Genomic DNA, 24,907 nt, shown 5'->3' on the forward strand with positions numbered 1-24,907 from the left:
TCTAACAAGTATTGGGTTTGGTAGATGGGTAAGAGCACATTGTCCCGACAATGGATATCATTATATGACATCTAGCAGTGCAGAGTCTATTAACTCTTTATCCAGACACCCACGTAAAATGCCAATAACGCAACTTATAGAATTCTTTCGGCAATCTGCACAAAAATGGTTTTATGAACGCCGATTGCAGGGTATCAGGAGAAACACTTACTTACTAAGTGGGCACAGAAGAAAATTGTAAAGAAAATTAAAGGGTCATCGAAACGGCTCAGGTTTAGTTCAACCGGCACAAGTTATGTTGAAACGGCTTAGCTTTGTACGGAAACGACTTAGCTTTGTACGGAACCGAGTGAAGTTATGTTGAAACGACTTGGGGTTTGAACCAAATGAAACGACTTGAGTGGCGTGGAAAGTTCTCGGCTGATATCTTTCAACCAGCTCCAGAGAACAAACCATCCACTTACCGGCTCAAGGGACAAGCCGTGTGGAAAGTTCTTGGCTGAGAACGTTCCAATAAATGACAACGTTTGAAACGGCTTAGAGTCGTTTCAGGTTTTATCGGACACGTGGCAATCGGTGGTTGGTGGTAGGGCTGTAAACGAATCGAACGAACACGAACAAGGCTATGTTCATGTTCGTTCGTTAAGGAAATTTGGATGTTCGTGAACTGTTCGCGAACACATGACGAACAAAAGTTTGTGTTCGTGTTCGTTCGTTAAGGAATTTTGGTTGTTCGCGAACACTAACCACGAACGCAAACGAACACAAAAGGACACAGATGAACATTAATTTTGAAAATTAAAAAAAGGCACCGCTAAAGCCACATGGGTTATTAGGTTTTACTAATTTTTTGATATAATTAGCGTACTGAAGTGTAGGAATTAGGCGGGGAAGTAAAAAAAGGTGGGAAAGGTAAACAAAAAGAGAGGGAAATAATACTTATGGGGGAAAGTAAAAAATTAATAAAAGATTAAAAACTTTTAGAAAAATAAACATAAAAACCGAACACGAACGGACATAAACGAACGAACACGAACGAACATAAACGATCATATTACCGAACGTTCACGAACGCAATCGGACGAACGAGACCTTTGTTAGTGTTCGTTCGTTAAGCTTATCGAACGGAATTTTTTGTTCGTGTTCGTTCGTTAAGCTTATCAAACAACTTCCCGCCAAACGGTTCACGAACTGTTCGCTGAACGTTCGGTTCGTTTACAGCCCTAGTTGATGGGACTTGAAAGGATTTTGTTAATCCGTTTAAGTGGTTTGTAACAACACGTAAAACCGTTTCATTTGACTATTTTTGAAAAGTGGACTGGTCAATGGTTATTCTTGCTATTTCCCCTTTTTGAAATCTAAAACTAAAATAAAGTTGACTAATAAAAAAAATCATAATTTATGTTTATAATCATGAATGCTATTGTTTATAATCCTCTTGATCTACAATGAAAGTGAATTAAAATTAAAAAAAAAAAAAATACAATGAATTCAAAATATCATTGTTTAGAATCCTCTTGCTCTACAACGAATATAAGCCGTTAGTGAAAAAAAAAAAAAAATACAATGAATTCAAAATATCAAATATTAATATATATTAAATATTAAATTAAAATAATAATAAAAAGAAATCCTTCCATCGTTCTCCTTCCCACCTTCCTCTGTGACGTTTTATTGCTCTCTCTCCACTCTCTGCAACTCTCCTTTGTCTTCACCAACAAGAAACACGCACTCATATCATCTCTCACTCTCTCTCTCTCACACACACTCTCACTCTCTCCCTCTATACGTATACTCACTCACATTGTTTCTCTCTCTCTCTCTACAACCTTCTCACTCACTCACTTACTCCGCAAACAATGTCATTCACTTTATGCTCAATCACCATGTGAACCCTGACAAATATCTCTACCCATCTCTCACTATCACACACACCTTTTCTACATAACTTCATATTTTGGCCAACACCTATTCGCTACTTTAATGGCAGCTTCTTCATCAAGAAGAAAAATCACTTCACCATTCCACAACCGGAAGCCTTCAAGTCCTTTTTCTTCATCTTCTTCATCATCTTCTCTCAAGCAACTCATTCATCGATCCTCTTCATCTTCATCATCCTCATATTACGCTTCATCCGGTAACGGTTACGGTTCCAGATCAACTACTTCAGGTGCGGTCAGGGCTGATTCGATGTACGCCGGTTATGGAGGCCGTTCGTCGGTCGGTTTTTCGTCGTCCGACGAGCTTATCGGAGAGCCGGATGGTAGTGTGTTGAAATCGGGAGGAGGAGATAGTATTTCCGTGACGGTTAGGTTTAGGCCGTTGAGGTAAGCTGATTTATTGATGAATTTGAATTGAGTTGGTTTTAGATTCATGCGTAACGTTGATTTTAGGCTGGTTAGGGTTTTGAGAAAATGTAGGTGATATTTTGTCTGATTTGTTGACATTTTAGTGAACGTTTCCGTGACCGTTAGGTTTAAGCCGTTAAGGTAAACTGATTTATTGATGAATTTGAATTGAATTGGTTTTAGATTCATGCATAACCTTGATTTTGGGCTGGTTTGGGTTTTCTAAAATTGTAGGTGACATTTGTCTGATTCGTTGATGAATTTGAATGTTTAGATTCATGCATAATGTTGATTTTGGGCTAGTTAGGGTTTTGAGAAAATGTCGGTGATAGTTTGTCTGATTTGTTGACATTTTAGTGAACGAGAGTGCCAGAGAGGAGATGAGATTGCTTGGTATGCAGATGGTGACAAACTCGTACGCAACGAGTACAATCCTGTGACTTCCTATGCATTTGGTACACTATTTGGCTTTATGTACAAGTTGTTACCTATTTGTTAAAGTGATATATGCGACATGTGATGCTGTAAATGTGTATGTGATGATACTACAGATAGAGTTTTTGGATCGTCTGCTGTAACTCAGGAAGTGTATGAAGTAGCTGCTCGACCTGTTGTAAAGACTGCTATGGAAGGAGTAAACGGTGCTGTAAAAGTAGATTAGATTTAAATAATTCAATTGCGCATTGAAAACAAGTTGTTTAGCTAATGTAAGACTGCTATTGCAGGCACTGTCTTTGCTTATGGTGTTACGAGCAGTGGGAAGACACATACAATGCATGTAAGAGTAGTTGCTACTCCTGTGAAGTTATTAGGGGAGTGGGGGCGGTTGCCTTTTGTCCGTGATAGAGCCTCTTCCACGCGTGATAGTTTTCAACAACCCACCGCCACCAACTTTTTCAACGAGTGATGATATTCTTGCGTGATAAACTTCACCCGTTATGGGTATTGAGTGATGGAACATGTGAGGGGGTGTGAGGGTTTATTGTGGGTGTTGTGAGTGATGACCATTGCCACTAAAAAAGGTTGTGAGTGATGGAAAAATGGTTGATGACATGGCGGAACTTGATTGGATGTTTGTGAGTGATAGAATTTTTGCAAGTGATACCACCCCCACTCCCCTTATAGAATGATTTCTGATGTTACATATTGAATAATTTCATCTGAAGAGGGCAGGTAAGCTAGAACATAGTTCTTTGAAAGACTTTATTCTTGATGTGAATAGTATGTCGTATAGGCGATCTGGGGTAGTAAAGGCGACCTTAAACTATTATTGGTGCTCATAAAATTGTGTTGATGGCTTCTGCTGCTTATATCAGTAAAGAAGCACTAGTATGCAACTTATTAGAGGAGTTATCGGCACCATTGTAATTTTATGATATAACTGGTAATTTTGTGATATAACGGGGGACATTTGATTTGAGAAGATGAAATATATTGCCGCCATTCTGGCTACATAAGGATTACTTATGATTCATGCACTTTATTCTACATATAAGTTAGCTATGCTTCTATATATATACATTATGTATTTTGTTCAGAACTTTTTCTCAATTATTTTCTCAGGGTGATCACCATTCTCCTGGAATAATTCCGTTGGCTATAAAGGATGTTTTCAGTATTATTCAGGATGTAAGTGTTTCTCAAAACCTCATGTTTGACTTTGACATTTAAAGGCATGAAAATTGCATGCATTTATGTACCATACCTTTGGTTCAGTATGTATACATACACTTATGTATCTAATATCTATATGTAGTTGTGCCACACTTGGTTTATTACTGACATTTAAGGAGCACAGTTTATGAGTATTTGATCTTGTATTCACATTGCAGACTCCAGGAAGGGAGTTCTTGTTGCGTGTGTCGTACCTTGAGATCTACAATGAGGTTGGTTATACAGTTTATACGACTGCTTGTAAACTAATCAAAATGCAAATGCACACAATATTTCACTTCTGTTTGCCAGTATTGTCATCATTTTCCTTGTCTTGTACTGGCTTTTTGTGAAGTTTATCAAAATGGACTTAGCATCCTGTGCTTCTTGTGCCAGGTGATCAATGATTTGCTTGATCCAACTGGACAAAATCTGCGTGTTCGAGAAGATGCACAGGTTTGTGCACTCATGATAAATCTGCGTGTTCTGACAAAATCTTGTGTTCTGTGTCTCTTCACATCTAGTGTTTGTTATCTGTTTTGAAGCCCTTGTTTCTTTATAGAATTTAGTCACTCACTCAACTTTAATCTATAAAAAAATATATCTTTGGGACGCTCAAGCCCTAGGCATTAATCACTCACTAAGTGCTGCAACTTGTTAGGGCTGCATAGATTAGATTCCCCCAGTGAGTCCCGCTACAGGGTTTAGGAACTAGTAGTTGAGCAAGGTGTTTTCGAAAAATAAGCGAATATTAAATAACTTTTCAACTTGTTTTCGGTGGTCGAGTTTTCTCAGCTTTGAGGAATCGTAGCATGTTTTAGTGTCCGTCCAAGTAACATTGAAACTAATAATTTGAATAAGTACCAGTGTCAAAGTTTTATTATCGTATGTTGAGGTAACCTAAAAGTAGTTGTGTTTAAGCATGTGCTTAATCATTTTTACTTGTTTAGGTGATTTGAGCTCTAAAGGTCACTTGTTTTAATGCTTTTTATAACGTTGCTCGTCAGTACATAAAATGTGAGGTTGAGACTAAAGACTTCCAATTTTACATAACTGTTGGGACCCGTATCTTTGTAGATAGCAGTAACACAATATATTTGAAGTTTGAATTTTTCTAAACATTATCCCATCTTATTCTGTAGTGCTAGCATTGTATATTTAAGCATTTACGTGACTGTATTTCTGATCATGCTACTTATTCTCTTCATAGGGTACATATGTTGAGGGTATAAAGGAAGAAGTTGTCTTATCCCCTGGGCATGCCCTTTCTTTTATTGCTGCTGGCGAAGGTACTGCTGAATCTGACATTCTGACTAGACAATTACAGTTGCTGCATAAATGTGTTATCACTCTTTGACCCTTTGTAATCTTCATCTTCTGTTTACTACTTTCTGTTGCAGAGCACCGCCACGTAGGTTCAAATAATTTTAATCTTCTTAGTAGCCGTAGTCATACAATATTTACTCTGGTATGTCTTTAGTTTATTGCTTATTGTTAACTTTGTGTAGACTTGTTATTATTCTGCCTTTTTTGTTTTAATCAGACGCTTATATGTTATCTTTCATGCTCGTTTCAAAGGCCTGATGATATTTTCTTTAGTTCCAGTATTGACAAGTAGTACACTTGAATTAAAATATATTTGAATGGACAGATGATTGAAAGCAGTGCTCATGGTGATGAGTATGATGGAGTGATCTTTTCCCAACTTGTATGTACATTTGAATCTTAGTATACTTAACATGAGTTTATTGCCGGTTTGTCATCTACTTTTATAATTTGTACTTACATTTTCTAGAATCTAATTGATCTTGCGGGATCAGAGAGCTCGAAAACTGAAACAACTGGACTTAGGAGGAAAGAAGGATCTTACATAAACAAAAGTCTTCTAACTCTTGGAACTGTAAGTCACTTTAGATTTCTGATGCTGCTAGAAAGTTGATATGCATAAATATTAACTCGTATATGGTATTACCTGCTTATTTAATAGGAAATGAGCATCATTTGGTGTATGGGTACTTTCAATTTATATGTTTCACCCCTGTGTCAATATGTAGTTTTTTCCATGTTCAACACTCCCCATTTTTTAGAGACAATGACAGCTTCTAAAATGTTATAGTATGTTAACTTTAAAGCGGAATTTAGATCAAACGAATAAAAGATTGAACAAACGAAAGAAAACTGATCAAGAAACATTAACAATCACCAACGCTTTATTGAAGAAAGTGAATACAGAAACATGAACGAATTGAAACGTATTACAAAGAGTTTACATGAATTGAACTATCATCATCTACAGAAAAGATGCCTAATTATAGCCCTAAAACCAGCTAATAACGACCTGTAACAACCACAGTTTCATCTTGACAAGAACAGTCCCTGAGCTTCTATCTTTCTTCTGTTTTTAGACAAGACTTATTAACTTTCTGGAACTTGTCACTTTCTAGCCAAAACTTTGTAACCTTCAACAAATGTTGACATTACCTCTCTGTACGTTGACTTATGTTGACCATTTGATTTTCTGACCTCAGTTATCAACATAGTATTATCCTAATTCTGACAGTTGTATCCAGTAGTGATTTTTTTGGGAAATTTGTTTCAATGGGACTTGCAGGTAATCGGGAAGCTTAGTGAGGGGAAGGCATCTCATGTTCCATATCGAGATTCCAAGCTTACACGCCTACTACAGTCTTCATTGAGTGGTCATGGACATGTTTCAGTGAGTATAAACTATATAAATTGCAATGCTATTAGTGACAAATGTAGTTGAATAAACAGGTTATCTGATAAATCACTTGCTTTTCTGATTTAGCTCATCTGCACCATAACTCCAGCTTCTAGCAATATGGAGGAGACACATAATACATTAAAATTTGCAAGTAGGGCAAAGCGTGTTGAAATATATGCTTCTCGGAACAAGGTCTGCTATGAAACTAGTATTTTCTAATTTCTATCGTTTGCGGAAATTATTAAAACAAAAATACTTGGTCGCTTGTTATATGCTCATTGAAAATTCATTGTCCAGATTATTGACGAGAAGTCTCTGATTAAGAAGTACCAAAGAGAAATATCAGTTCTCAAACAAGAGCTTGACCAGCTAAGAAGCGGGATGCTTGTAGGCGTTAATCCCGAGGAGATAATGAGCTTAAAACTAAAGGTACAAATTTATTCAACAAATGTATTCAGTTTTTAATTAAGCCGACACATATATTGCAAGCACTACATACAAGTATGTGTGCAGTTTTATTCATCATATTCTGGCCAAAAACATGACGACTGGGAAAAATGCCCTTATGAACTTCTAAAATACACAATTTATTCTTGTATTGTTTGGATCAAAAAGCACTATTAGATATTTGGATGTACAAAATACTAGCAAAAAGTATTCAAAACTTTCCCTTAAAGACACCCATATATTGAAATTACTTTATAGGCCACCCAAAAGTGTCCAGTTTTTATTTATACCAATTATGGCCAAAAAAATGACGGATGACAGAAACACCTTTACAAATTTCAAAAAGACAAAAATACCCCTTGTATCAACCTATTAGAAGGCATCAATTAGATGTGAAAAACTAGGATGTTTGTTTCCTTTTACAATATTCTGGCATGTTTTTGGTCTGATTATTTTTATTAGGGGTGTGCATGGGTCGGTTTGAGACGGTTTTGGACCAAAACCATTACCAGGATGTCGGTTAATGGATAACCATAACCATAATTGATCGGTTATGGCGGTTTCGGTTATTCAGTTTTTGATGGTTATAGCGGGTTGGTTATGAGATAACTATAAAATTAAACACACTTTCAACAAAAAACATTAAATATTAATTAACTGACCCATTTAATTTTATATCATTTCGGTTAAGGCGGACATGGAAACATTGATAACCATAACCGGCCCGCTATTTTTGGTTTTCAAAAAATAATTAACTGACCCACCTGTTTTTGAATTGGTTCGATTTTTTAGGTTCGGTTTTGTTGGTTAATTCGGTTATGGGTCGTTTTTTTCGGTTTTTTGCCCTCCCCTAATTTTTTACTCAATTGCGGGTTCTGTAGTTTATGGGGAAATAGTAGCAGGCTAGTTTCAAACTTTCAGTCGACAACATATACTTTTATATATTTAACTGCTACACATTTAATAGTTAGAAGAAGGACAAGTAAAGATGCAATCCCGCTTGGAGGAAGAGGAAGAAGCCAAGGCAGCTCTAATGAGTAGAATTCAAAGGCTCACAAAGCTAATACTTGTTTCCTCAAAAAATACAATTCCTGGATTAACAGATGTGTCTGCTCATCAAAGGAGTTTCTCTGCCAACGGTGATGACGTAAGTTACATGTTTTCACTAAATTCTATCAGATACTCCTTTATTTATTTATTAGATTTTATGGTGTGTATAACTTTAATATCAGCATACTTGGCTTGCTGGTGTAACATCCCATGGTGATACTACTTTGATGCAAGTTTCTGAACTCCTAAGCGGTTCGGTTATCAGTCCCCATGCAAAATATCGGTGTCATATATCGGTACCGATATTATCGGCGATATCGACTGATGTTTGACACTTTGACTGATATTTGGCGGACATATCACCGGTTTTCCCGATATTAGTACCTTTCTTCTTAGTTCTACACTTCTACCATTCATCTTTCTTCTTATTGCTGCTATTAGTGTTTTAAGTCTTAATCAGTTCCTACTTGCTACAATTGTTAGTGTTGTGCAAGTTGCAAAAGGTTAATTTGTTAATGGTAGGAGAGTATACATAATTGTTAGTGTTAAATTGCTATATATATAAATTCTGCATGATATTAAAATTACCGATATCCCACCGCGATAACCTATATCTCAATTATGGCCATATCGGTCCTTGATATCTGATTTTACCACATTAACCTCATAGCTGAACTCTGTTCCGTCTGTGTTTACATAAATTTATGTAGCGGTTAGATATTGTCAGATTGTAAGGGTTGGTTAACAGGTTCGTCGGTCAGCACGCGCCTCGCTGGCATTCAAACATGTTGTCCCTTTTTTCTTCGAGTTCTATAAATAATTAACGTAATAAATATGGTTACAAAAGTATTATATAAATAATAATTGAGCACATTTTCAAGGTGGTTGTGAGATTGGTTCCTTGGTATGTTGGATGAATCACTTAATTTTTTTTTGCTGGTTGAATGCAACTTTCTGAGCTTTTTTGCATTTGTGGTACCTGCAGACATATTTTGTCCTCTTTTTCTTGAACTCAATAAGTACTTAATGTATTATATATGATATGATATTTTTAAACTATTCTATATATATTAAATATGAACTTTGTTATGCATTAGAGCTTGTACAAAGTGTTCTGATGATTTTTTTTCAATGTTTATCCTTTTAATCCCTATACTTTCCATCTTTTACAAATTTGTCACAAAGTTTTTTTCATTGTTAACCACAACACTTTTCGACTTTCAGCTTTGGTCCCCTATACTTTTTTCGTATTTTACTTATTTTTCATTTAACGTTTAGATCTAAATTTTGCGAGTTAACACACTTTAACGTGCGTGTGTGGTTCAACGTTTTTACGCGTATATTCCCCATTGCAACGCGCAAGTCATATGTCGACTTAGTTATTCTTTTCTATGTTTTGCATTTTGGTCTAACTTTTGCGCGTTAACACGCCGCAACGGCTGTGCGTGGTTGAACTTTTTTACGTCTATTTTTCGTTCGGTTTAACAGTGCTGCCACAAATTCAACACACGGGTTCGATGAAGCGTTTCAATGTTACTTTTTTCACAGTTTTACGCCTCTGCCACAACACGGGGGCTTAATACTAGTATATTTTTCCGTATAGCAGCTTAAGAGGTTGTATTCAATATTTTTGGGTCACTTTTCATTCGTTTCATTTTTTATCGGCTTTTGAAATTTAACCTTCTGATCTATTGGAGGCAAAGTATAACCCGAAATTGCCACCTGATTTATGCTTCGGCTCTGGGTTTTATAATCTGCTGTTTGATTGCATTTGATCTGTTTTCCTTTGCATTTCAGAATGGTCCTATGCTGTTGCAAAGTGAGAACCCAAGTGGCACTCCATTAGAAATATCTTATGAACTCAAACACAGAAGTTCCAGCAATTTATCAGCAGCAGGTAGCACTATCGGAGAATCAACTCAAGCGGGTGATATAATTAATGGTTCTGGTGATGGTGCAAAATTGCCAACGGTATGTTTCAGTACCTTTCTTTATGCATGGTCAACAGTAGTTATTAACTTATTACCTAGCTTTTACGCAATTGTGAAATGGCTATGTTGGATTTGGCCGAGCTTTAGTTTTAATTCTGAATAACACCTCAAATAGATCTTTATTTTTGTTGATAGAAAAAGAGATTTTTGATGTGATACAATGGGAATTGCCTTTAAACATTAAGCCGTTTTGTATATACCCCTATAAGGGCCTCAACACTGTAAGAAACATTGTAGAAAAGCATCGTTAATAGCAACGGTTTTACACCAAATTTGATTCACTCCAGCGTATGCCTCAAATATTTACACCAAATTCTTTTATACACTAATAATTTTGTGTATACACTGTAATTCATTTGACTTAAATATTTTTTGATAAATTAAATGCATAATGTTATAAGAAAGTAGTTTTGTTATATATAGAATGAGCTGTTCTTAATTGCAAAAAAAGTGTAATACATTTACGTACCTTTATAATTTATACCTACTAAATAATTCAACAAAGTAATTAATTATAAAGTTACCAGTAGAAATATAAATTGCAAAAGAAATTTAATTTCATACTCAACACTAGACTCATTTAAAAATCTCAGAGAGAATGTTTTAATAATATATTTAGTATAAAGTACTGTTTTTTAATATCTAGTATAAAGTACTGTTTTTGTGTTGAATATTTAACTATGAGTAATGATACACATGCCTAAAGGGTATGTCTTGATATCCTTGTTAGTCATAATTTTAGCCATACGACTCATTTTCCCTCACTGTTATATAATTTACGCGTATACAACAAGAGTGCAAAATAAAAAAAAGTATAATATAAAAGGGTTAGATTTAAACTTAAAGAAATTTGGTGTGATGAATAGTGTTACTCTAAAAATTGGTGTAAAATGGAAAAATGAATAGTGTCACACTGGAAAACTACACCAAATTTGGTTTCTTGGTGGAGACTGGAGAAGAAATTTGAGATGGTCTAACAACTCTAACCATGCATGTTGTTATGGTTTGGACACTATGTTCAAGTTTTCTTCAAATATATTTTATCCGGGATCATCAGTTTCATATATACAAATTTACTGCAGATGTTGCAGCGTATAGCATCTATAAATGTTAATACCCAACTTTGTTATAGTATTTTCTTTGACTACAGGGTGTGATCTCAATAGATCAGATGGACCTTCTAGTGGAGCAAGTTAAAATGCTTGCGGGAGAGATAGCATTCAGTTCAAGTACAATGAAACGTTTAGTAGAGCAGTCTGCAAATGATCCTGAGAGCTCAAAAACACAAGTATTTCTTACATTTACTTTAAATTTTGAATGCTTTTACATTCAAGTTATAAAAACACGTCGTTAATATTTGAGCCTTCAAATTGAAGAAATATGGCTTTTGAAAGAACTTATTTACTTTATGATGATGGGACAAATTTAAGAATTGTACGCTAATTATAAATATAACTTTTTAACAGATAGAAAACCTGGAACGGGAAATTGAAGAAAAAAGAAGGCAAATGAGGGTCTTAGAGAAACAGATTATTGAAAGCAATGAAGCTTCAATTTCTAATACATCGTTGGCTGATATGCAACAGGTAGCCTATTTTTTTCAATTTTTATGCAATTTTTCTTTTCGAGTAAAATGCCATTTCGTCCATGAGGTTTGGCTACTTTTGCGACTTTTGTCCAAAGGTTTGTTTTTCCGCATCTGGATCCAAAAAGTTTGAAATCTTGCCATTTTCATCCAACTCGTTAACTCCATCTATTTTTAACGTTAAGCCGGGGGTATTTTCGTCTTTCTAGACATTTTTTTGTGATGGTTAAAGGGATCCTTGTTTCTTATAGTGTTTCTTTTTTAATAAAAAATGTCTTAAAAGACAGAAATGCCCCTCATATAACGGAGAAAAATGGACGGAGTTAACGAGTTGGATGAAAAGGGCAAGATTTCAAACCTTTTGGATCCAAATGCGGAAAAACAAACCTTCGGACAAAAGTTGCAAAAGTGGAGGGACGAAAATGACATTTTACTTGTTTTAATCATTTTTGCTGCCTTTATTATTTGCAAGACTTGCACTATTATTTTTTCTCTATCCAGATGCAAGTTTATTAACATGTCTTTTTTTAAATAGACAATGATGAGATTGATGACACAATGTGATGAAAAGGGCTTTGAGCTTGAGGTATGCATGCTTCCAAAGTTTGCCATAGTGTTCTTTTCCTGTATTGCATACACAACAGTCTTTGTTTGCAACTAAAAACTTATATTACTATGTTCTAACTGTATTATGTGATGTTTAAAATTAAATCCAATTTTTATATCCACAGATCAAGACAGCAGACAATCGAATTCTCCAGGAACAATTACAGAACAAGGTATGCATGAATGGTTAATGCCACTTATAACTATTTCATTTCATTACATTTGGTTCAAAAAACATGTTACACATCATAAAAAATATACTTTTTATTTTAATTTTTTATTATACACCAACCTTACACTTTGAACCATCTTTCATTATTATGACTCATTGTTTAATTTACAGTGTTCTGAAAATAAGGAGCTGCAAGAGAGAATTACATTGCTCGAACAGCAGTTGGCTGCAGCGCAGAATGAGAAAGCCCTGCAATCATCTAGACATCGTGGATCTGAAGAATACATTGATGAACTAAGAAAGAAAATTAAAATTCAGGTGATACTTTCAGACCGGTTTGATCTGAAACTCTTTGTGCCTATTTTTGAAAATAGTTGGTGTCATATACAATGGCATTAATTTATTTTTTCAATATGATTTAATTCTTTTGTATAAAATGATTCGGGTGGATTGGATAACCGGTCAAAATGTTTGTAAAACTCAGATTGATGCGAAACCCATTTTGTCCAACTTTTTTATAATAATTCATGTCAAAAAATGATTTATTAATTTTATTTCAACAATAATCTAACGTTTTTGCGTTAGAAGTCACTTTAGGGGCCTTTCGTTCTGTTTGACCTGTCACGCTTAATCAAACAATGATACAAATTGCTTTCTAGATTTATAGTTACAGGAAAGCAAGCCTGGATATGTGAATACCCTCATGGCAAAAGAAATATTTTACTTTAATGACGCTATATATCTATCAATAATGATAAGCGTGGCGTAATAATAACAATTTGGACATGAGAATTGTATCCATTTGGCGAGGTTATTCATTTATTGAGGTTAAACTGTACAATTTTACCTGTGAGTCAAAAGAGATAATATGGTGTTGTAAATTGTAATTCAGTTAATTTACGTTTTTTTTTTCCTTTCGAACAGGAGGTTAAAAATGAGAAACTAAAGCGGGAGCATGTTCAAATTCTAGAACAAAACAGTGGATTATCAGTACAAAATCAGAAACTTTCCGAGGAAGCATCTTATGCAAAAGAACTAGCATCTGATGCAGCTGTTGAATTAAAGAATTTAGCTGGTGAAGTCACCAAACTTTCACTACAAAATGCAAAGCTTGAAAAAGATTTGGCGACTGCTCGTGAAACTAACCGCCCAAAACCAGAACGGAATGGTCGGATATCAGGTCGGGTCAACGATGAGTTTGACTTAGACATAGAAGATTTAAGAAGAGAGTTGCACACAACGAAGCAAAGAGAAGCAAAGCTTGAGGCTGCTTTGGCTGAAAAAGAAGTTATAGAAAACGAGTACGTGAAAAAAGCTGAGGAATCTAAGAAAAAAGAAGCGATTTTGGAGAACGATTTGGCAAACATGTGGGTTCTTGTTGCAGAGTTGAAGAAAGAGGTTAATGGATCAAATGTTAATAATGGACATGTTGAAAGAAATGATGTTGTGAATGAATTGAGATTAGATGATCATGGTGATCTTGATGATTCAGTTAAAGAAAGGTGGGTTGTGGATGTTCAAAAGGTAGTTCATGACGTGCCAAAGGAAGAGCCCCTTGTTGCTCGGTTGAAGGTACGTTTTGGTCACTAGTTGATAGGCCTGTAAGCGAACCGAACGTTCGTGAACTTGTTCGGCGGGTAGTTCGTTATGTTCTTTATTTAATAAATGAACGAACATGAACACACGTGTTGTTCGTTCATTTATGTTCGTGAACATCCGTTTATGTTTGTTTATGTGCGTTCGTTTCAAGTTAATAACATAAGTAGTTATATAATATTAAACATAAAAGGAACTTTCTACAACTTATATAAATATAACTAATAGGTAATCGGGCTTTCTAGTAATCAAAAGGGGTTTTCCAAAGGAATTTATCGTAATTAATTTAAATAAATAGTTACTTTATTTTTCGTTTATGTTTACTCAAATATATTATGTTTATTGATGTGGTTTATTGTTTGTTGAATTATGTTCATTTATGTTCATGAACTGTTCGGTTAGGTTTTAAACGAACGGACCTAAACGAACACAAACATGACCATTTTCTTAATACACGAACATGAACAGAAAAATGTGTTGGATTATATGTTCGTGTTTTTGTTCAGTTAAAGTTAATTGAACAAACATGAACATTCCTCTATTCGTGTTCATTTACATGCTTACTGTAGTTGAAACAGGTCTTCTTAGGCTTTAGGCAACTTTTACCCGTTTGACTTATTGGGCCCATTTGACCTGTATGCCTTTTACTATTGTTTTTTTTTTTTTTTGACATTTGACCTGTTCAAGATAAATCAAAACCTGAATATACCAAATATGAATTAAGCGGTCGAAATTGTCACCTCTACTTTTATCCTTTTAGATTTAGGGCAAACCTTAGAAACACGCGATGCACTTTGTTTTTTAACTATTAATAGCAAACATACTTATCAATTATCCCAAGCATGTGATATGTTTGCATTAAATGGTTACCAGTGATAAGTATACTGTATACGGACATTCATTAAATTCATAAATTGTACTGTTTTTGTGGTTAAGTTCCTCAACTTCTAAAAGCTCAACAAAAGGTCCTCTGATAAAAGTTAGAATTAAAAGTTTTCTGTGAGTTTAGGGACTCCATCATACAAACGACAGAACTATTAAAATAAAAGTTTTCTTTGAATTTTTATAATTTTAGAGATTTAATGATGTAAACAACTAAAATCAAAGTTTATATAGTGCATTTCCTGAACTTTTTCTATAGATGTATAAACTTAATAATATTTTCAAATGATGCTTTTTTTTATTATTCATAATTAATCGATTTGGTTGGTATCCAGGCTCGAATGCAAGAAATGAAGGAGAAAGATGCAAATTCTCATGTTTGTAAAGTATGTTTTGAATCACCAACTACAACCATGCTTCTTCCTTGCCGTCATTTTAGTTGTAAGTTGCTTTAAATGTTCCCGTTTTATTTAAACATTTTCTTTTACCATCTCTTAAAGTTGAATATACCTTTCTTACATTATAACATCTTTTTTTTATTTGTTTTTTTGTAGTGTGTAAATCGTGTTCAGTTGCGTGTTCCGAGTGTCCAATTTGTCGGACAAAGACTGCTGATAGAATTTTCGCTTTCACCGCTTGACGTGTGCAAATAACCTCTTATAAATAAAGGTATATCAAAGTTCTTTTTTTGATATAATTTGATCATTGTTTGTGTCCTTTGTTGTAATTTTGCCCTTAAGGCCTTACCGTGTTTAAGATATTAAATTTTCAAGGGTAAAATGGGAAGCTTTATAATTTTTTTACTTAGGACAAAATTAGAAAAGAAACGCTGACAAAATTTTGGGATTTTGAGGCGATTCAAAGTATTTGACTTTTTTCGTTAAGCCACTCCGAGCTTGGCTCGTTTAGAGCTCTATTTCCAAAGTTCTAGCTCGGGTTGGGTTCAACTTGATTGTTATTTATTAGTTATCTGATTATTATATTTATCTACATTTCTAACTATGTTTTTATACGTTTGTAGTTATATTTTTTTATATAACATCATATATATTATTTAATAAAGTTTTTAAAAAATAATTTTTATGTAAAAAATATATATGGTATATTAAATAAAAATTGTATATACAATAGTCTCGTTTTACTGAAGAGCCTAGTCAAGCTCGATATGTGAAAGCTCAGGCTCGAGCTTGTTTATTAAACGAGCCCCAATACAAGATTACAAGCTCAAGCGTTTAGTGAGTTGATCTTAAGTCGCCCATGAGTGACTTGCCTCACTTACACCTCTATATTTGCTTCCATATACACCAATTTGTCAAATGTCGGAAATACCCTTGAAAATTTAAGTAAACAAAAATACCTTTGATGAGGTGTTGATATTTTATTGGCTAATTTTGTTTATTTTGAAAAAAAAATTGAAGGTTATTTTCGTAATTGACTTGTCCACAATTGTACAAAAGAAGTCATACCTGATTAAAATTAATCAGGCGAAACTACTTTGTTAGCCACCATGTATTTTTTATATCTGTTTTGGTTAACTACACCCATTTGTTATACTCACCACCAGCTTACCCATTTTCCTAATACCCATCATATATTTCAACAAAATATTAATATAATATATCTCACACAATTGTTTCTGTAATTTTGACCTTTCCTTTAAAAAAATGATTTTTCTATTAAGATAATGTGTTAATGATTTGTTTTGTATGGTTTGCAGGAGATATTTCATGTTTCATTATCATCCACCTGCTGGTTTATATTTTGTGTCCCATATTAGTAGGTGTCAATGTGTCATTCTTTGATTAGTCATGCTGTGTATGTAAACTATTATTGAAAATGTATAGTACGATTCTACTTTCAGCTTTTTATTATAAACTGTAAAAAAGAAAACTGATAATGAAGTCTTAGCATAATACAAACTGTTTTGAAGTGTTTTCGTAACCAAACTGGTCATAGAATCCCATCTTACTGGTTTAAAAACTATTTATGTCATAAAAATTGTGCACGCACACATCTATATCTATATCTATAGTCTATCTATAGTATATAATAAAATAAACCAAGTTTTGGACACGTGTCATTCATTGAAGCTATCTATATTTATAAATAATTAATATCAACTAAAAATAATTATAAAATTAAATTTAATATAAATTTAAACAATTTGTTTAGGATATAATATAATATTTTATAATATTTATAACTTTGTTATAGTTTTTTTCTTACCCCAAAACTTTATCAAATTTTATCTTTACCCTTTTTTAGCCCTTAAGTTCAAGAAATGCAATTTTTAACCACTTAACTTTTTATGAACTTTGTAAATGCCACTTTGACCCCCTCAAGAGTTTTTGCCTTGACGATATAAATTCGAGTTAGTCGGGTCGCGTATAATACGTTATGATTGTACGATATAAATTCGATTTACGTTACGTTTTAATCCAATCACAATGCAACTATAGGATATATTAAGTTCAATCGGATACGTCAAAACGTGCGTTTTCATATGGTTAACATATCACATAATGCTTGAACTAATCCCTTCAATATAAATTAATATAATGTAAACGCTTTATTTATTTTATTAAACTAAAGTAGTTAAAGATAGAACCTATTTAAAAAATGTTTATAAAGGGTAAACAAAAATATTAATCATGTTTATTGGTTCTATACTTTTATTTCCGTGTTCAACTCTCAACTCAAATACGGTAATCACTATGTTTACGTGACATTTATAAGAACTATCACCGCAATCACCCCATCCATCGTATATCGAGTATATCAGTTACTTTTTTTAAAGATATTACTATACAAAATTACATTTATGGAACTCGTGTAATACACGGAGTTTTTAAAAATATGACTTTTTATTATGTAGTATATAAAATTAGATTTATTCAATCCATATAATAAATAGGGTTTATCAAGATATAACTTTTTATTGTTTGGTATATAAAATTGCATGTGCACAACCCGTATGACACATGTGGTTCTTAAAAGTGTAACTTTTTTCATTATTTAATATATAAAATTAAATTTACTCAACTTGTACAATACACGAGGGTCTCAAAGATATAACTTTTTTGTTATTTAATATATAAAATTACATTTATTTAACCGTGTAATACACGGGGTTCTAACCTAGTACATATGGACACACACACATTTATACGAATATAATTTATTATTTATGTATTTTTAATTTATTTTACTTTTAGTTACAATAATGCCATTAACACTCGTATATTTAACTTTCCTTTTCTATGGCATTTATGTAATTTATTCAATTTTTTTGTGCCATTTGTTGGTGGTTGATATATACGGGAGGCATATCAAGGAGGAGTATGACATAGTGGTAAAACTACGATCAAAGAAGAGTTCAATCTATTTTACATAAAGTAAAAAGAACGGTTGTTTGGATCAACGGGTGTCACGTGGAAGTACCATTGGGACGGTGGTAGTGCCAGGTGATCAGTCCATTTCATTTCGGTGGTGGTGAACTTCATAGCATTAGCAATTTTTAATCCAGGTAATATCAAGATCCTGTCCTTCCAACCAAGGATAAGAACGGAAAAACCGGTGTAGGTTGTTCTTATTGGCAGAAGTATCCGATCGGAATTTGCGGGTAAATGGACGTAAGAAGATTCGTCAAAGTGGGGAGACTTGTTTTTTTCTTTGATAGGTAGTCAAGAAGGGGGCTGTTCTGGTGACCTGGGAAGAGGGATGTCAAACTTGGTTAAGGTATTGGAATTTTCGATAACGGTGCAAATATAAAGAAACGGATCCAATTCAAAATTATGCAGGAGAATGAAGAGATTAATCTTGAATTTAGGAGATAAATATCAAGGCGAATTATAGAAAAATATGGTGAATTATTTATTTTGTCTTGTATATGTAATAAATTAGAGATAATTGTTGGTTTTATTGGATAGGTTTATCTAGTAAAAAAATTGTTATTTAAAATTGAGTTTGAGTCGGGTTAGGACTAGAACAAGTTTAGTATAAATAAATGATTAGGGGCATTGTAATTGGTGTGCTCTCATTGTTAAATAATAAAAAAGAGTCGAACAGTTCGTTCAGTCTCGTGTTTTTTTATGTTCGATCAAGGGCTTGATTTCCAACAACCACACATATTAAGAAAGGAGTAAGAAGACCACTGGCGGCATCTACTTTTCTCTCTACTTCCGACCTTTCTTTCATTTCTTGATCCATCAACCTATATGATATTCCTAAACTCGTTTTGAACAAAAATAGACACGACGTATAACGTCTTGAGTTTAATATGTTTAAATTATGTTTTAAGCTGTAAGTTGTCATGTATTTTTTTAACGGTCGTGGGTTGTCACATCTTTTAATTTTGAACGGTTGTAACTTATCAGGTATTATAAGTTACAAGTATACTTAAGCTTGTCATATATTATCAAGCTTGAAGATATAAGTGTTTTAAAATGATGATTATTACAAGCAAGCAATTACAAATTGCATACCAATCCTTTACCAATCGTTGTGATCTTAAATCTTGATGTAGATATCCGATTTCTCATTACCCATTGGGTATACCCGTTATTATGTTAGAAATTAGTCGTTGGGATTTCTAAATACATTTCTTAGTATAATAATGTTTATATAATTTTGTTACCCAAGTAAATTTTGAAATATAATAAGTAAAAGGTGGGTGAATTAGTAGATCACTCTCTTAAACAAGAACAAAAAAATAAAAATAAATAAAAAGAAAAAGAAAAAAATATGTATACGAGTATGGTTCAAGTAAACATGTAGATTTCGGCCTGTCGGGTAATCAAGTTGAGCATCACATAATACCCATCTGTCTCAAACTCGTGAATATTTTTTTTAAACTAGTCTCATACATGTAGAATCATCCCTTTACCCGTCCTAGATGTTTCGGATTTGCCCGTCAAATTCAGATTTGTTTGCCATCTCATTCAAGATTAGATTTAGGCTTTGACACGACAGTCGAAATGTCTTTCTAGCAATAGCAACGACACTAGTCCAAGTTGTCCTTACGAAACATATATGTATGGGTAACACAATGTAACAATGACAAACCATAATAGAAGATATATATGGAATAAGATATGGAAATGTAACAATGACAAACCATAATAGAAGATATATATGGAATAAGATATGGAAACAAGATAGATATATAAATAAGTTGAAAAGGTGTAGTATGAAGGTACTTTTAAACATCTTTGGTCTTTGCAGAAGCCCATCCTACCCTGTGTATTCATGTATAAACACATATACACACATGTATGGGTACCATAGACGTTAACATTATTAATTTTTAGTTAAAAAAATTCTCATTTAAAAGTAAGTCTGACCTACTTTCAAACTGACAAAATTGTTGTTTTTCTTCGTTTATGTAGCAAAAGAATTATACTTTCTTCCAGGGGCGGATCTACCATTGATCAAGGGGGAGCCTCGGATACCGCTTGGTCGGAAAATTTTTGACATTTTTAGTGTAAATTTTGGAAAAATTTGACGTTTTTTCGATTTCGTTACCGCCTATTTATAAAACGTTCCCGCTTGGTCGGAATCCTAGAACCGCCACTGCTTTCTTCGTCTAGGTAATGAATTTTGCTATGCATTATGAATGACTTTTAAATGTTATATTAGGGAAATTACAGATTACTTCTTAATATTTATTTTTCTTAATATTTATTTGACCGTGTGTAACTTCCTCTGGTGCCTTGTACACTCAATAAAACGTATGGATCTAACGCTACAAATACGTATGTGTGTATAGTCTTTTTTTTGAATGGCTAAACTTACCTACGTGTATAGTCTTTTGTAGGTTGGCATTTTGTTAAATTCATGCATGTATATACTATATAATCATATTACAATTTTCACCAATGTTTTCTACATATATATCTCACACTTATGCATGTGTAAATGTGTGTATAATCTTTTTTTTGTAACCATGAGAATTAATTATTGGAATTGACCCAACTAACCAATAAGATCATGTAGAATAAAGTTTGTGCTTAAACAATAAACATTAAACATGACATAGATTATATATGATGTATATATTTACTTGCATTCAAGTTTGAAAGAAATAAGGCTACTCGGTATGGAGTTCGTCCCCACATCGTCCTGCATCGGTGGTGGTATGCACATCGTGCCGCCCCCCCCCCCCCCCCCCCCCGGTCCCATCGTCAACGGTTGTAAGCCGACGTTCAAGACGCGCACAAAAGGACAAAAATTTGTGGGGACCATGGCTGCATTTGACCGTTTGAAAAAAAAATTAATTTCAGAATTTTTATTAATTAACTAAACGGTCATAATTCAAAAAACACCCCAATTCACTTCCATTTTTATAAATACTCACCTCTTTAACCATTTTTTTCATAACTTTTCACCCTCTACCAACCCATTCTCTCTCACATTTTATTACCACTCTTCCCTTTTTATAAAAAGTCATCATATTTTGTACCATTTTTTACCCGCTACCACCCCATCTCTCGCTAAAAAATTATCATGGCTTCACCCATTTCTTCCATTTCTTCAATTTCTTCTATGTCTTCATCGTCTTCGTCTGCGTGGTATTCATCATCTTCGGAAGAGGATGGTATTATGCACAACATGATTATGAACGCGGCTCAGGTGTTCATGGCGGCTGATGAAGGGTCGTCCCAACGGCTAACTAGACGAGCAAAATATAACCGAGACCAAGAAGGTATTTTACTTTTTTTCCCTTATGTTTTATATAGATTTGAAAATGTATTTTATAATTAATTTCATTTATGTTTCGTTTTAAATTTATAGCCGGCCACGATAAACTAGTAGCCGATTATTTTGCCGATGAACCCGTGTACCCAGCCGAGATTTTTCGACATCGGTTCCGCATGAGTCGTCCACTGTTTTTACGTATTGCAGGCGACATGGCCCAGTCTGATCCGTTTTTTACATTGCGAAACGACGCTAGGGGGCAAAGGGGTTTCAGTAATTTACAAAAATGTACGTCGGCCATTCGCCAACTTGCGTACGGTTACGCACCCGATGCATTAGACGAGTATATTAGGATGTCTGAAAGAACCGCACGTCGATGTTTGCACAAGTTTTGCCAATGGGTTGTCAAATTGTATAGCAAGCGATACCTGCGGAAACCGAACGCAAACGACGTTCAAAAATTATATCAAGCACACGAACAGAGACATGGTTTCCCAGGAATGCTCGGGAGCATTGATTGCATGCACTGGCAGTGGCAGAACTGCCCAGTTGCATGGCAAGGTCAGTATACTAGGGGAGATCATGGACATCCGACTATTATTCTAGAGGCTGTTGCGTCACAGGATCTCTGGATATGGCATGCTTTTTTTGGTCTACCTGGTTCGCTCAATGACCTTAACATCATATACCAGTCACAGATATTTGAGGATGTAGTGGCGGGTACAGGTCCAGACACAAGCTTTACGGTTTCAGGGGTGGAATACAGGCGAGGTTACTACCTAGCCGATGGGATATACCCAACGTACTCGACAATCGTTAAAACTATCCCGCACCCGACAGACGACAAAAGAAAAAAGTTTGCGAAGTTTCAAGAGGGTGCGAGAAAAGATATTGAACGGGCTTTTGGTGTTCTACAAAAAAAAATGGCACATCATTTCACATCCAGCACGTTCGCAAACACCAAAGAGGTTACGACACATTATGTACGCTTGTATCATCTTTCATAACATGATCATTAAAGACGAAGGGAGAGCGATATGCGAGTACGACGAAAACACGTCTACTGGAAATTCTGTTCCAGTTAGTGGGGAACAACAAGATTTGAACGCCTTCGCTCTACGTAACGAGTACACACATCATAACCTACAAGCGGACTTGGTGTACATTTGGAACAACGCTCAAAACGAACCCGGCCACGACATGGAAGACGAAGACTAGTAGCTTATTTTAATATGTTAGGATATTTTTAAGTTTATTTTTTTTACTTTATTTTTTTCAAGTTTATGTTTTTTTTTAAATTTATTTCTTTAAGTTTATGTAATGTTTTTTAATATTAATGAAAATATTTTGTTACTTTATTTGGTAAATGTTAAATAAAAGTTGAAGATTAAAAATAATAAAAAAACATAAAAGTGGTGGAGGACTATGACTAGGACCATCCTCCCATGCCCTCTAATTTTGGAGGATGATCCATCCTTGGGAGGACTATGACGTGTCGCCTACGTGACGGATCATCCTCCAAGGATGAACCATCACCATACCTTGTAGTCTAATAGCCATGTATCATTTTCAAGATTTTGAATCTTAAAAATCAACAAAAATATCTTAAATTTAAAAATAACATAAAGAAGATAAAGTGTTAACCATGGGTACCTTTAAAATTCAAATATCTTCCTTCTTCAAAGTTCTAAGAAGTTAGAACCCATACTTCACAATATCCTTGTTTTTAATTTGGGGGACCATTCACACCAAAACCATGAAAACGATAAACTTTATATCTATCTCCTCTCATTGGATATCTAGAGTCATTAACCATTAGATTTTATAGTATCTTTTGATTTGCCTTCCTTTGACTTTTCATTTATTATTATTATTATTATTATTATTATTATTATTATTATTATTATTATTATTATTATTAGGAAAATTTACAAGTTTTGTCCTTTATCTTTATACCACTTTTCAGGCGGTGTCCTTTTTAACGAATGTTGACAGGCGGTGTCCTTTAGTAGGTATTTTGTTGCAAGTTTAGTCCTTTACACCCAACCCAGTTAAAAAACCTTGTTAATCGTTGACAGGGAGTGTCCTTTACTAGGTATTTTGTTGCAAGTTTAGTCCTTTACCTAGGTATTTTGTTACAAGTTTAGTCCTTTACACCCAACACTTAACAGGGTTTTTTAACTGAGTTGGGAATAAAGGACTAAACTTGCAACAAAATACCTACTAAAGGACACCGCCTGTCAACATTCGTTAAAAAGAACACCGCCTGAAAAGTAGTATAAAGATAAAGGACAAAACTTGTAATTTTTCCTTATTATTATTATTATTATTATTATTATTATTATTATTATTATTATTATATAAATACTGTTGGGAGTACTACTTTAAAGTTATCCTTAAAAGACTAAAAAATAAAAAAAGTTAATAGTTTGCAAATAAAATAAAAATAAAGACAATATCTTACGTAAGCCCGTGTAACACACGAGACTATAACCTAGTGACTTAGATAATAATAATAATTCATAATTATAATAATTTAATAATTACAGATAAATATAATAACAGTAGCAATAACAATTTTCTCATTTGTCCCCGAGTTTTGCATTTTTTTGCCATTTTCATCCAGCTCATTAACTTCATCAAAAAAAAATCAGTTAAATTAGGGGTATTTTTGCCTTTTTACTTATTTAATTTAAGCAATTTTTGTATGATATTTATCATTTAACATATGTAATGATAATAATAATAATAATAATAATAATAATAATAATAATAATAATAATAATAATAATAATAATAATAATAATAATAATAATAATAATAATAATAATAATAATGATGATAATAATAAATGAGAGAATGATACATGACATTAAGATAAATTTAAGAAGAGAATGTTATGTGACATGTTGGGAATATTACTTTAAGGTTATCTTTAAAAGATTAAAAATAAAAATTTATTAGCTTGTGAATAAAATTTAATAGCATACGATTTTGTTTTGTTTTGTTTTGTGTGACTTGTGTTTTCGTACTATGCTCGGACTTTGCATGCGTACTTTTACCATCATCAAACCTTCTCGATGATGTCATAGACGGGGTTGCACCTTATTATCATCTTATGCAAATGATGTGCACTACAAATACATGTATTATCTT

General features: G+C 33.7%; 1 protein-coding gene across 1 annotated transcript; it reads left to right on the forward strand.

The window, feature by feature from the left end:
- The first annotated feature begins 1,646 nt into the window (after positions 1 to 1,646).
- LOC110915872 (kinesin-like protein KIN-7D, mitochondrial) lies at positions 1,647 to 16,984 on the forward strand. The gene is made up of 25 exons (XM_022160613.2): positions 1,647 to 2,327; positions 2,706 to 2,803; positions 2,900 to 2,989; positions 3,074 to 3,126; positions 3,912 to 3,977; positions 4,181 to 4,234; positions 4,398 to 4,457; positions 5,212 to 5,290; positions 5,402 to 5,469; positions 5,653 to 5,709; positions 5,797 to 5,901; positions 6,613 to 6,717; positions 6,811 to 6,918; positions 7,024 to 7,155; positions 8,141 to 8,320; positions 10,021 to 10,194; positions 11,365 to 11,502; positions 11,681 to 11,800; positions 12,335 to 12,385; positions 12,531 to 12,578; positions 12,749 to 12,895; positions 13,502 to 14,149; positions 15,391 to 15,496; positions 15,610 to 15,724; positions 16,773 to 16,984. Exons 1-24 carry the CDS (start codon positions 1,984 to 1,986, stop codon positions 15,693 to 15,695), a joined length of 3,117 nt encoding a protein of 1,038 aa, XP_022016305.1. The 5' UTR covers positions 1,647 to 1,983; the 3' UTR covers positions 15,696 to 15,724; positions 16,773 to 16,984.
- Positions 16,985 to 24,907: the final 7,923 nt, after the last annotated feature.

The sequence above is a fragment of the Helianthus annuus genome, chromosome 16, assembly GCF_002127325.2.
Source record: "Helianthus annuus cultivar XRQ/B chromosome 16, HanXRQr2.0-SUNRISE, whole genome shotgun sequence".
NCBI classification, from domain to species: Eukaryota; Viridiplantae; Streptophyta; class Magnoliopsida; order Asterales; family Asteraceae; genus Helianthus; species Helianthus annuus.